The sequence below is a fragment of the Epinephelus moara genome, chromosome 18 (genome assembly GCF_006386435.1).
Source record: "Epinephelus moara isolate mb chromosome 18, YSFRI_EMoa_1.0, whole genome shotgun sequence".
Lineage (NCBI taxonomy): Eukaryota > Metazoa > Chordata > Actinopteri > Perciformes > Serranidae > Epinephelus > Epinephelus moara.
In genome coordinates this window covers 24,607,854-24,622,129 of record NC_065523.1, presented here as the reverse complement: position 1 = coordinate 24,622,129, position 14,276 = coordinate 24,607,854, and the positions used below count along the sequence as shown (strand labels likewise).

Genomic DNA, 14,276 nt, shown 5'->3' with positions numbered 1-14,276 from the left:
AAATGGATTTATTTGTTGTTAACTTTTATTTAAATCATCTTTCTTTAATAAAAATAATTTATTGTGCTGTCAGATTGTTACTAGATTGCGGCATTAATACAGGAGCAGCAAACTACAAGCAAACAGTTTGGTGACCACAGTGAAAATGTTGGTTTGAAAGGTTGATTGCTGACGATTGGCTGAAGCAGAAAATTTCTTCAGACAGAAACATATTGTGAATTTTAGAAATGATGACATCTGTGTTTTTCAATAAAGTCAGAAAAGGTAACACAACAGATGTTTCAGCAGACATCTTAGTTACAACAATATTGACTTAATAAGGCTGTTTTGTGTTTGTATCTGTGGTTTTATTTAGTTTGGGAAGTCCCATGATCTAAAGCATTAAAGTTAGCTCCACATCGGAACCCATCAGCTATCGTCTAATGACGATAAAAAAGTATTTTGAGCTGATCTGGTGTAGCTGGCAGATGGCTTAGTCAACACTTCATCCTCTCTGTGCTGGTAATTTCGGCTAATCTCTATGATCAGAAATTAGCATATGAATGGAGATACATTTTTAAATATGTAATATAAAGTTAACTCAGCATCAGACTATAGCCAATGGGCTCTGACGTTGCATTTTGACTAATGAATTTCGCCTCTTCAAACTGACTGTTAATCTGCCTTTCAATGTGATTGGTCAATACTACTTGGACTACGGAAACCAGAACACTGGTACTCAAATCTTGTCCTGTTGCCTACAGATTCAACACACACACACACATGCAGAATCTGTTTATAGAGATTAACATTAGCTCAAGTTGGCTGGCGGACTCATAAGGGACGAGGAATCATCTCTGTTGCTGTGTCGTTACTAGTTTACTGGCTGGAGCAGTAAACTAGGAATCATCACGTAGGAGTCCACTGACTTGACTGACTGTTTCTCAGTTTTTAGTCAGACTCCATTAATTTCTATGGAAACTGAGATAACACTTCGTTCATAACCGTTGCATAATCGCAATGCTACACTCAAAGGTTAGCTAAAAGGGTTATCTTTTCCAGAGCTGATGATAGAAGTAGCTATGGAGAGAGTTATCTCACTTTCTTCTCATCTCTGTTGAGAGTTGCACATGCACAATACTCATCGGGCACTCAAGAAAAAAAACAGCGTCAGGTAAAGACAACGTTTATGAGCTATAGTGCAAGTGAGCATTTTAATAATCCTGGAAACAGGAATTTAGTTGGGTCGGGTGGTGCTGGAGAATGTGGGCGGAAACTCCAACTACATATGGCGCAGTTTGCTGCAAGATGACAGCAAGGCGGATAAAACATGGTTACCCTGTGTCCTTGTTCTGATTCATTTACTTAAATAAAGATTAAACATGACATGACAACCACCTATATAATACAATTTGTGTCTGGACAAGTAAAAACTGGGCAAGTAGATTTCTCTTGAACCCTGTCCAAATAAATGACAGTTTATGTGATATATGTTAAGAAGTTAAGGCACTTAGCGATTATGGTGGAACAAAACTCACCCCTGGCGGTTGAGCTGGCCTTGGACAGGAGAATTTTGGCCTTGGCTTGGCTTCAGGACTCTGGAAAAAGGAGAAAAGGATGTATTTAGAGAGCAGATTTTCTGAAAATGCAGTTTAACGCATAAAACCAGACACTATAAAGCACCTGTTGGTGGTGGGGCTCTTTGGCTTCTGCAGCATCTTTCTAGCCTGTGCTGGGGATTCACCAACCCTGCAGAGTGTCACATACACACAATAAAAAACAGTAACATCTAAAACCAGATCCTATCTGCAGTGTGAGGCGGTGTCGCTCTCTCCCATCTTACCTCTTTTTCCTGTCCAGAGACCTCTGTGTGGCAGCAGACAGAACCACCCTCTCCTTTGGGTGCTTGGCTTTCTCCTGCAGGTTCAACACAGTCAGCAAAGAACGTAGCTGAAGATAAAAGTACTGCCACTGACAGCTTCAGATGAGGCATGTTATGAGGTTGCCACAAAACTGTGTTCTCTGTAAGTCACTTTGTGGTAATCTGGTAATCAAGTTGCTAAATAAGAACAGCTCATAACTATTTGTTTTTAAAGTGCCACATGTTATCAGCAGGTCGACCAATTATAATTAATCTAAACACATGTAGCTGGCAGACAAACATTAACAAATCATGTATATGTTGACATGTATCATGTTAACTTTCCTTCAGGCCTTCCTTTAAAAGAGAAGCAGCAAATGTCAACTTCTTCTGATTCAACATGGCTATGTGGTTGATTGATGTTCAGGTTACCATGTCTCGTAGCTTCCTCTCTGCTCGGAGCTCCCTGTCCTGCTGCAGCAGTGCTAATCGATCCCTCAGAGGCATTTCAAAGAAGATGTCATGGATGTCGTAAAGGGCTGCACGTAACTGAGGGACAGAGGACACACGCATGAACATAAAGAAGGATGGACCTCTGCTGTCTGCAGACAGTAACTACACATTAGTACCTGAGCTTTAACTCTCTCCTGCAGGGATCGATCTTGTGCTGAGCAGGAGCCTCTCTTCTGTGGAGCCTCAGTCTGGAATGAACGGATGAACTCCTGCGTATCCTAAACACACATAAACACATGCACATTCAGATATATACAGTTTTTCCCATAGTCACAAACATGACGATCCATTTATTGTTTTGTTTTGTTTTTTAATTGGTTGGTTTTAAGTCTGCGTTTTTCGTGTGTTTGTGAGGGTGTTGTCTCACCGTGACCGTCTGCCGCAGGTGTTTGACCTTCTCTGTTTTCAGCAGTCTGCGAGTGAGGAAGCCGCGAATGATGGCGCCAATTCGACAGAATGCTCTCTGTTGCTCTGCTGTCAGAACCTGGACAACACAAGGACACGAGAAGATTGGAATGTGAGGATAGAAAGACAGAGATAGTTTCAGAAATAAATGTTCATCTATTGTGAAAACAAAAAGGAGTTAGTTACATATAGTTGGATGTGGGATGGGAATCATATAAGGCTGGATGGAAGATATGTACGGCTCAGTTATGGAACTGGTTACTTTATATGGATGAAAGTCAGTTGACAAGGCAAATATTTATCTGGGATGAAGAAATGAATGGTTCTTGGTCTAAAGATATATGTCTGTCCAGACTCTTATGAAGCCATGACAGTGGACAATCCTTTAAATATGAATGTTTCTACAAAAAAAGCTACAAATTCTAAAACATGGATGCTTCAAACACACCTTCAACCTGGCAGCACAGAAGATCTACACAAGCAGCACAATCAGTAACCACTGTCTTTATCCACCAGAATCTTATCAGTTTGTTTGTGCCAAATTTGAAGATGCAGTCACATTTTCTTGTCTATTTGGGCATACCCACCAGACTTAGCCTCGCTCGGGGTTTGCTAACTGCCCATGTGGGCCCCCACAGAAAGACGGGAGGCTGGACAGAGGGAGATGATACGCTGGAAGAGACTGGACTGGGAAAACCTGCAGAAAGAAACAGATACTTGCAATTTAGGTGTTTGACGTCTGTTTTCAGCAGTCTGCATGTGAAGAAGCCACAAGTGATGACGCCAGTTTATAAATCAAGAGTTTTCCTGTGCAGTAAAAACCTCTGGCTCAATTTCTCCAGAGTTAATGAACTACAATACTCTTCTGTCTGTGCACTTTTTTCGTCATCACCACTCATACAAACTCCAACACAGTAATAAGTGAGCATGGTGGTACCTATATTGTGTCCAGGTGATCGCTCAGATGGTGTGTGAGCAGGGCTTAGTCCCGGGCAGGACGGGCTCACAACAGGACGGCTGTCACTCACAGACATACAGTTCCACCCACAAGCATCCCCACTCAAAGGCCGCACACAGCCCTGCTCCTTCAGTCTTCTCTCTGTCTCCTCCAGCTCCTAACACACACACACAAACACACACACAAACACTCATCAGTAGTGCATTCTAACTAAACAACAAAATACAGGTTTTGTTGTTGCTTTCCAGCACAAAAAAAACCAACACATTTTTGGTTATCTGCTATTTATATGTGTGATTCCATGTGCTGACCAGACGGAGGCGCTGTTGCTCTTTCTCCTGCTCAGCCAGGAGCAGAGACATCTGCAAGGCGTGCTCCTCCTCCAGACGTCTTTGCATGTCCTCCAGTGCCTGTGCTCGCCTCTGGGTCTCCTCTGCTGATGTACACAAAGAAATATATGTAAAATCATTTCTTTTACCTTTTAAAAGTTTCCCTGTCTCTCCAGCTTACAATGTTTAACCTAAACGCTGCAGTGGGAGAGACAGTGATCACAGTGGAAATGACACAGTTTAACTCAGAGGGATTTATGTAGATACAGTGTGCATTACAGGAACTGTGCGAGAGAGTCTCACCTGTCTTGCTGGCCTGTGCCTCAGCTGCATTTCTGAGGACAGTTGGTGTGATCCTTACATTGTTTGTCCCCTGAGGCTCATCAGGCTCCATCCTGAGTGTGACCTGGGCCAGGTCAGGAGTCATGAGGGGCCTCAGCAGAGATGTTGAGGGATTATCTACCTCATACGACTGGTTTAAGGGGGCTGCAGGGGTGCGCCAACTTGGAGCCACGCATGTAACTCCTGCCATGAAGCGAGGAACCCGTTCCTGGCTGCGGTCTATGTGCTCAACTCCAGAGTGGTAGCTATGCAGCTGGCTGTCCAAGGTGTGGCAGCGCCGGCGAAATCCTGCAGCCAGATGGTCATGGTGTCCCTTCCCGTGCCCTGAGGTGCTAACAGGACTACAGCTCTCCTGCACTGGACTGGTGCCACAGTGGCTGGATCGACGACTGCCACTTGTGCTAACACCACCACCACTTTCACTCCCCACAGAGCCCCAAGGATCGGGGGACTTCAAGACCCCTGAGAGAGCTTCTCCCAGATCTGCCATGCCAGCACCTTCCCCTGACCTTCCTGGGCTTCGAGGGATAAGATCTGCTGGGCCAATGGGAAACGAAATGTGGATGTTCCCTGTAGAAACTGGGCGTGGTCTGCGCCTCTGTGCACGGGGACTGATGCTAGACTCTGGACTGGGGAGACGAGCAAACCGGTCAGGTAGACTGGGTGAGAGGCAGCCAGACTGCTGGGGACTGGGATTGTACAGAGTCTGATGCTGAATTTGGGTCTGAGGGGGGCCAACAGGGCTATGGTGCAGACTGAATCCAAACTCAACGCCCGTGTCCCCCATGGAACTGCAGCTCTTGTTGTCCTTGTCAGAGACGGTCTCTGGCGGGGAAGTCCTGGTGACTGTCTGGACAACTTTTGACCCCTGCTGACTCTGCTCTCTCTTCACATATTCTCTTGATCTTTTAAGGAGGCTGTCCAAACTCATGTCATCCTCCTCCTCCTCTTCCTCCTCACTCTTCCCTTCCCCTTCCACCATCTCTTCTTCTACTGCCTTGAAGCCATTGAGGATAGGGGTCTCAGAGCACGGAGGAGCAGGCTGATCACTTGTCTGAAGCCCAAATCCAGGGTCTCTGGGAAGTCCAGGAGAGTCAGTGACCAGGGTGTAGCCACTGACAATCGCTGGTTTTGAAACTGGCAGCTTTTCAACATCTTCACTTGGTACTTTATCTGCCTGTGGGAAGACAATGAGTAATGATGACCAATCATCAGATGAAGTGACAATAAACAATGACCAGTTGATGAAATGATTTGTCCGAAATTGCATCAGTTTAAAGGTGCACGATGCAGGATTATTCTAAAAAAACAACAACATGAGACCCTGCTCTCTGTCTGTATTTTCTTCTTATTTTCCTACGTTCAGGATGTTCCTGGGCACAGCGTGAACATGAGGTTGGGACCTTAACCCTGAGCCTGCAAGCAGCACACATCCAAGAGGAAGCTACGATTATTGCAGATACAGCGCCAAAACAATGCTAATATATCGAGGCAAAGCACCAAACGTAGGAAGCTGAGGTTGGCTTTCTCTTTCACTGGAGATACTGTTTACAAACGGTAGCCAACAATTCCTGCACAGTATACCTTTAAAACAGTTCATCGCTAACATTTACTTCAAACATGCTTTAAAGACATAAAAACCTGGATGAGCTCCAATTTCCTGATGTTAAATTCAGACAAAACTGAAGTTATTGTTCTTGGCCCCAAACAACTCAGTAGCTCTTTATCTGATGATATAGTTTCTCTAGATGGCATTTCTCTGGCCTCTAGCACTACCGTAAGAAACCGGAGTAATGTTTGATCAAGATTTGTCTTTTAACTGCCATATAAAACAAACTTCACAGACTGTGTTCTTTCATCTATGGTAACATTGCAAAAATTAGGCCTATCCTGACCCAAAAAGATGCAGAAAAATTGCTCAACGCTTTTGTTACCTCTAGGCTGGATTACTGTAACTCTCTATTATCAGGTAGCTCTTGTAAGTCCTTAAAAACTCTCCAGCTAATTCAGAATGCAGCAGCACGTGTACTGACAGGAACTAAGAAACGAGATCATATTTCTCCTGTTTTAGCTTCTCTGCACTGGCTCCCTGTAAAATCCAGAATTGAATTTAAAATTCTACTGTTAACTTATAAAGCTCTAAATGGTCAGGGTCCGTCATATCTTAGAGAGCTCATAGTGCCATATTATCCCACCAGAACACTGCGCTCTGAGAATGCAGGGTTACTTGTGGTCCCTAAAGTCTCCAGAAGTAGATCAGGAGCTAGAGCCTTCAGCTATCAGGCTCCTCTCCTGTGGAATCATCTTCCTGTTTCGGTCCGGGAGGCAGACACCGTCTCCACATTTAGGACTAGACTTAAGACTTTTGTTTTTGATAAAGCTTATAGTTAGGGCTGGATCTTGCAGTTCGGGCTGGCTCTTATAGTTAGGGCTGGCTCAGGCTTGTCTTGGACCAGCCCCTAGTTAGGCTGATAGGCCTAGTCTGCCAGGGGACCTCCTACGATACACCGAGCCCCTTCTCTCTTTTTCTCAGTTTCTAAAAAGTTGGTTCTTCTTCATTTGCTAACATTACCATCCTATTAATGCATATCGCTAACTCGGCTTTACTGTATGTCACTGACTCGGCTTCAGCTCCCGAGCCTTTGTGCTCCACTGTCTCGCAGGTTCCCTCGTATCTCAGCTTCGCCTGGATCGTGTGTAGTGGTTACGCTGCTGCCGCGGTCCTGCCTGATGCCTCCTACTACTGCTGTTATTATTAGTCATACGACTTTTATTGTCACTTACATACACTATCATATATCAGCATATACTTACAACCTATTGTATCACAATTACTGTTATTATTATTATAATATTATTACTAAAATTAATGTTATTGTAGCTACTGTCATTAGTGTCTGTCCTGCATCTCTTTCTCTCTGTCTCTCTATGTATCATTTTGTCATACGGATTACTGTTAATTTATCATGTTGATCTGTTCTGTACGACATCTATTGCACGTCTGTCCGTCCTGGAAGAGGGATCCCTCCTCAGTTGCTCTTCCTGAGGTTTCTACCGTTTTTTTCCCCTGTTAAAGGGTTTTTCTGGGGGAGTTTTGTCCGCTGTGAGGGTCCTAAGGACAGAGGAATGTCGTATGCTGTAAAGCCCTCTGAGGCAAATTGTGATTTGTGATATTGGGCTTTATAAATAAAACTGAATTGAATTCAAACAATTCAAAAGGGAAAAATATTAGATAGACAAATTTTGGTGGTCAACCAAATGTCACTAAATTGAAAAGTCCCTTGTCGAGTATGTTATCCAATTCAGACTTAAGAATAACCCAGTTTGAAAGCCTAAACCCCATCCTAACCTGTCCCTAGCCTTATCACTTCCAACATGAGAAATCTAAACAAGGTCAACCTTAATAACCAAGACGCTCAGTGCTTACTATTTCCACACCTGAGTCTCCTTTAATGACACACTTGATATTCATCCAGATCTCTTAATAAGTATCTGAGTCTCGATTGTTGATGTTGGTTATCCCGTAAAATACATGCCATAGCCATCCTTTTGATTGTGATATAAACACATCCTAGAGGTAGCAGTAGCAAAAGACAGTGACTGGCCAGTCATGTTTATTGAAACACTCGAAATTCCGCTCAGGTGGGCAATATTGCTTTGGATGCTGAGTTGACAAGAAAGGGCCATCATCAGGTAAAAATAGCACAGCCTGCCAGAGACTGTGTTGAGTCAGACAACCTGTATTTAAGTCTGCAAATGTCATGAGAGATTCTGGGACAGACTGTAATTTAGTTTTTGTGCTACATCGTGGGACTGACACACAGACCTATTTCACATATTCACTTTTGGATGAAATGTGTTTATCAAATAAACAAAGTGGCTCAAAGTTGTTGCTGTTTTAAACAGAGTGGCAGAATCTATGCTGTGTGACTTTCATAAGCATTTGGATGTGGTAAATGTATATATTTTACTATTTGATTTCACCTATTCAGAGCACACTGTACATCTACACTATGTCACATTAACTCTGCAAAACATCTTGTATTCCTTTTTCCACTGGATCCCGATCCACCCAGACCTGTGACCAGGACCAAACTGTGCTACTGACCTGAGCTTGGTCCAGTATGTCCTGAACCCGCGCCAAAAGGTTGTTCCTCTGCTGCCTCTGCCTGACCACCTCCAGCTGGACCGCCTTCCATCTGTGGTCACGCATCTCATTGCGCTGCTCTGCACTCAACTGGAAAAATACACATTGTACACTGATTCAAAAACTTGTACCTTTTAAGTTACACTCTCAGTTTTCAACAAACCCAAGCAATAACTTATGAGAAGAGATAAATCAAGCAATAGTTAGGACAAGGCTTCCAATGGACAAAATGTACTTCATGAGGTTTGTTTGTCATCTATTTTCAGGTTTTACAGATAGGACAGTCGCTCTTCTTCCACTGTATGTTTGTGTCTCCTTTGTTTGAGTGGGGGAGAAATCTTAAACGATCCTCGGCTTCACAATGGCCTCTCCATCATGTGGCTATTCCTGAGAAGTCATTTGTCAGCAGTCACTAGCAGATGGATTCTCCTGACTAACATCAAACAGCCTCAGTGTTCTTTGTCATCAATTAACGGCTCTCTTTTTCTGCTGCCAACTGCTGATCTAATTGGGACTAGTCAGCCCACGTGTTTCAGACATATTCTGTACCTCAAACAGAAATGTGTTTTCCCCTAAATGTTTTTTTACATCCTTGTCATTGTTACTGTAACTGAACAGTTTAAGCAATGCTCTCTGTTACTATGCAGCTCAGAGTTACAACAACAGAGCCACAGCAGGATAGGGACAGATATACAGACTGTCTAGGGAAACCGACCAAATATTGTGTCATTAAAAAGCAGAGCTACCTTTGTGGCAACAGAGCACTTGCACAAGCCACCTACAAATTTCTTAAAAACATCCATTCTGTCTACTTTTCATGAAAAGCACTTCAGAAACTGACACTGGTTTAGCTACGTCTTGTTTGTGTCCTGTTAGGATATGTCCTCGTGTCTGTTTGTTTCCTCCTCACCAGAGGCGAGAGCACTGCTCTCCCATGGAAGCAGATGACAGAGAGAGCCTTCAGGGTGCACAGTGGCTCACATGTCGTCTTCTTGAATTTCCCCTCCTCCTGCAGTATGGCCAAAGTCCGCAGACAGAACTCCTCGTAGCTTTCCATCTCTGGACACCCACACATCCAGAATAGGAAACACACAACATGTAGCCTCGTCACCCGGCTGTTAAATTAAATGGAGAGGGTGGAATTAGATGGATATCCACAAAGTCGGTGGACGTGTGAGCTTAGGCTGCACTGGGTGTGGATCAGGAGAGGAAACAATCTGAGATCATACGTGGAAGAGCAGGACAAATAGCCTGCAACAAAAGAGGGTCTGTCTGCCCTTAATGGTTCTATCAGACTCATCACATTCCTGTCATTCCTTTCTGTCAGACCTTACTGGCGTCTGACTATTTCCGTGTCTCATGGTAGTGCATATGTGTCTAATCAATACAGTTTCTATTTCTGAAATGCCTGTCAGCAGATGGATAATACAGACCCTTCACAGACAGGTAGTGTTAACACAGGGCGTTAGCCCAGGCGTACAGCTGTTGTATGGATGAAATTAAAACGTAATTTCAATGAAAGCTGCTTTGTGATCAGTGTTTACTCTATTTAGCTCATCTATGAAAATCACCATCCCTCGGTTAGGCTTTAATTCAACCCTTACAGTGCTACCAGTAACCTAGTGGTCATCAGTCGCCTAATTACAGTAGCCACCGCACACTGATTCATTACAGCCTGGTGACAGCACAGTGGAGGTGGGTATGGTTTGCCTTTTGTACCCAGCTGTTACAAAGCAACCGGCATCTTTGAATGTATAATATAAGAGCTACGCTGCTCGGTTTCACGGCTTCTTTTAAAACCATAGAGTCGTTTCAGTCCAGATGTGCCCTGGCTGAATGGCAGCTAACAACGTTAACTGCTGCTCGTTAGCCCTGTCTTACCTTCAAAATGGAGGAAACAGTGATTTCTCGTGTCCTGTCTCCCGACGACGGGAGTGTTACACGCGCACAAATGTCGCAGGGAAACGACAAAGTGCGCCTACAACACGAGCCTCATGTTTCTCCTTCAATCTCGGGCTGCCCATCATCACCAGTTTCAACTCTTCCGGGGCTCCAACAGCGCCTCCTAGCAACAGAGCGTCGGCCGCGTTCCAATACGGTCCACGCGACCTGTTCACGTTGCTACTAGCAACCGCTTCCCTTCTTTGTCAACAATTACACCCACACTCCGAGACATGAAAGAGTTTTGAACGTTTTAATGAACATTTCGTATAAATATCACGGGAATGAGGTGGTAAAGTAAGTAAAGGAAAGTCAAAGGTGGTGCTCTGAGAAAAGTGGAACGAGATCTTTGTCGAGCACTTACCTCACCATCTGCATTTTAAATCACCTCATTTGTGACACATCCTATTGTTCATCACACATCAACTCTGTGCATTGTGAACACTATTCTGGAATTTTACGAGTCCCCAGTATTGTTCTGCTCTCACAGTGCTCCTTCTACATGGACTAATCTACAAAAGACCACTTTAGAGCTCATTTATTGTTATTGTTGTTTGTTGTTTTGAATGATTTCATTCCTGTTTTAAGTGATATACATGATTGTTCTTTGTTTGTTTAGTGACTGTTTTAAATGTCTTTGTTCGTTGAAAATGAGGGTCTCCCTAAAGTGATTTCCCGAGTCTTAAATAAAGGTTTGATTGAATGCATGAATGAAGGAATTACACACAAGTAAAGTTTGGGAATTTGCACAGCATAAAATGAAAGACTGCTCTCATTTAGATTTTGACACACACGTGTCGGACCTCTCCTCAAGACTAGTAGGCACTGAAGCAGATACAATAATTGTCACAGGAAGCCCCAGCCTGACTCTTGCTGGCCCTTGGGGGCCATATATATAAAGCTTCCTCGTACAAAGAGTTGCTGCAAGTGACAATTCTTGTTATGTTTTCTTAGAAATTCCCCTTAAAGTTAAGTCTAGGTCCTTGTAAAGGTAACATTCATTCACAGAGCATCTTAGCCCTTAAAAGAGCTCCTAAGGTGACAAACTGTTAGGAGTAAGGAGGAGGACTTTTAAGAGACTTAAGAGTTTCTCAAGCAGAAGAGAAAATGATGGAAACACAAAGAGGAAGGAGAAATATCCTCCAAACACTGGGTGACAGTGAGTAAATGAAATGCAACAGATTAGATCGTGCAGGGATAATATGTGTGGTTGATCTCATGAAGGATATGCACACATTCCCCCCTTAATCACCACACTAAGATATTTGGAAAACTGGAAAAATGCACCAATGCAACAGTGATGACTTGAGTCTGTCTCAACCTTCCGTCAGCAGAGTGATCACATGAACAATGACAACACTTTCGCAGTCCCATGTTGTCACGCAGTTCATTTCATGTCCACTGGGTGTCCACACCTTGCAGGCTCATAAAAGAGCCTGTCTCTGACAACCAATCACATCTGTTAAAAGAAAGCATCACACTTAGCAGTGGGGTCAACCACACCTCCTCACTAAGGTAAAAGTTTCTGTCCCTTCCTTGCTCAGAGTTGCTCTGAGAACTTTCCTAAATCACTCCTAAGCTAAGACTCCTTACTAAAACTTTGTAGGCTACATTAGGAGCTCTCTGAGAGTATTCTCAAAATGATTGTGAACATGGCCCCTTAGAAGTAGGCTAAGTGACAAACTTGTGATGTCATCGGGTATAAAGTCTGGAGCTGCTCCACAGACAGCGAATGGGAGACTGATTTTGTTTTATTTTTTTAAATACCCAAACCAGCTTTATTCTACTGTCGTGTTCTCTGCTCTGAAACAGAAAGGTACCCAGAACATTTCCCTGAGTGCTCTCGGTGTCCTCTACGACATCTTTCCCAGTTCATTGTCTATGGAGCAGCTCCAGACTTTATACCTGACGACATCACAAACTTGAGTTGTAGCTCTCTAGTTTTTGGATTTGGGAGAGTTGTTCACATTTACTTATATTCTTGAATTGTCTTAGACCATCGGAATACCCTGTATGAATTTTAAAAATGGGCGTAGTTCCCCTTTAAGGCCCTTATGCCAGTTGCAACTAATAACCTTACCACAATAACTGCCCCAGCCTGGCTCCTGTTGGCCCTTGGGATCTGGAGTCCTGGGGATGTCAGGTTAATATTTATCTATTTTCTCAAACAATACATCACTTTAATCAAGTCTATGATCATATGCTGTCCTTTGCAACTCCCTTGCAACTTTTTTAAGCTGTTGGAGAGTTGTGTGTGTATTTTTTGAGAAGGCATGGATTCATACTTGTTGTTTTCTATTTTATTTTGCAGCAGTACATTGGCAGACACGCATATAATGTCATTATATGATTTGATTTATTGTTGATACACCACTGCCCGACCACGACCAGGACAACGTTTTTCCAATGATGTCTTTATTATACCACACAATTAAAAGCACACTATCATAACAACAAGCCATCCCACATTCAGCCCGAAGCTAAATTTGGTTTGCTGTTTTCACAACTCATCTTTTGAGTGCGCAGGTGAACCTGAAGGTACAGGCTGAGCAATGCGCACGTGCTCCTTGTTGTCTCGAAGTAGAGCTTCAACGACGTCCCCTGTAAAGGTCATTTTGGAATCCTGTCACAAAAGTTAAACAGCGTTAGTTCTCACAGGAGCCACATGTGATCTTTATACGTTCCACAATGACACCCACAGCCTACCTGAAAAGACTGGCGCTTCACCCCTACACATGCCGTGGACTGCTCATAACACATGACTATATCCAGATGTTTTGGTTCTTTATTCGCCAAAGCCACATGGAACTGGTCATGGTGAGTCTCTAGATGGGGATTCAAATATAAATAATTAATTAGAATGCTAAAATAAGCAAATCCATTGTTATTTCTTTGGGATCTTACCCAACAGGTGCATGCAGGAGGATGTCATTTTGTCTTTAGAGACACGGCCATGTTTGTAGGACAGCAGTTTCTCACACGCACCCCCACTGATAAGCTTCTCAAGTACCGTCTGTCTGCTCTCAGCTGGAGCTTCCTTCAAGGCTTTCTCAATCTCTGAGGGCAGTATACATGGGATTTTATTTACTTTCTATATTTTAAAGAAAACAATCAAAACAAGTGGTACTTCTGTGATAATTCAGTGTGTATCATTTTTTGCTTCTTGCTCTGAGGCAAGCTGAATCACCGTACCTCGTGCTGCTGTTAGACAACTCTCACAATAGGCGTCTGTTAAAGAGAAAACAGTCAACAGAAACTAGCCAAACAACAAATACTATCATGACCGAGGAAACCAGCAGAATTGCAGTGTTTAATTTACTCACAGCGGTCTATGTCTTCAGGCTGCACAAGAAGAAGGTAGCACATACACATTAGAAGAATTAAGATTTTCATAGTCACTGATTGCAGACTGAACAGCTTTCTAGACACTAAGGAAGAGACGTATCTTCTGTCTGCGCTCAGGCTAAATCATCCTCCTATTCACATAATGTGGTCATGTGATCTCATGAACAATGGCATCACATCACCATCATTCCACAAATGACAGGTGTCCAGTTTTTCAGGTTTTCTCTGACTGCTCACAGGCTGAGCTGTTCCCATGGATGGATTACTGAATGGGCCTACTGGCCGCAGGCCCAGGGGCCCAAAGTTTCAGGGACACCCCTGGCCTTCACCTGCAAAATGTCACTCAAATAAACACATAATGACCAGGAAGAGACTGAGCATATATGACCACAAAGAGACACACAAAAAGAACACAGTTTGACCTCAGACGCTCCTTTTATGCTGCCTGTTCAAGGT

General features: G+C 43.4%; 1 protein-coding gene across 2 annotated transcripts; it reads right to left on the bottom strand.

Moving 5' to 3' along the window:
• Nucleotides 1-1,436: 1,436 nt before the first annotated feature.
• LOC126405291 (centriolar coiled-coil protein of 110 kDa-like) lies at nucleotides 1,437-10,572 on the bottom strand. Of its 2 annotated transcripts, none has more exons than XM_050068958.1 (13): nucleotides 10,416-10,572; nucleotides 9,445-9,649; nucleotides 8,496-8,624; nucleotides 4,349-5,564; nucleotides 4,028-4,149; nucleotides 3,696-3,873; nucleotides 3,346-3,455; nucleotides 2,721-2,837; nucleotides 2,470-2,571; nucleotides 2,273-2,389; nucleotides 1,823-1,896; nucleotides 1,663-1,728; nucleotides 1,437-1,577 (listed from the first exon to the last, which is right to left on the bottom strand). In XM_050068958.1, exons 2-13 carry the CDS (start codon nucleotides 9,607-9,609, stop codon nucleotides 1,514-1,516), a joined length of 2,460 nt encoding a protein of 819 aa, XP_049924915.1. In that variant the 5' UTR covers nucleotides 9,610-9,649; nucleotides 10,416-10,572; the 3' UTR covers nucleotides 1,437-1,513. The 2 variants fall into 2 exon arrangements, with proteins under 2 accessions (XP_049924915.1, XP_049924914.1); XM_050068957.1 differs by having other exon boundaries at nucleotides 1,438-1,577; nucleotides 4,028-4,152.
• Nucleotides 10,573-14,276: the final 3,704 nt, after the last annotated feature.

Coding starts and splice junctions, on each gene's coding strand:
- LOC126405291 (XM_050068957.1), bottom strand. CDS start 9,609: ATGTGTGGGTGTCCAGAGATGGAAAGCTACGAGGAGTTCTGTCTGCGG. Junction 3,874..4,027: donor AGCAACAGCGCCTCCGTCTG/GTCAGCACATGG, acceptor TGTGTGTGTTAG/GAGCTGGAGGAGACAGAGAG. Junction 3,456..3,695: donor ATCACCTGGACACAATATAG/GTACCACCATGC, acceptor TTCTTTCTGCAG/GTTTTCCCAGTCCAGTCTCT.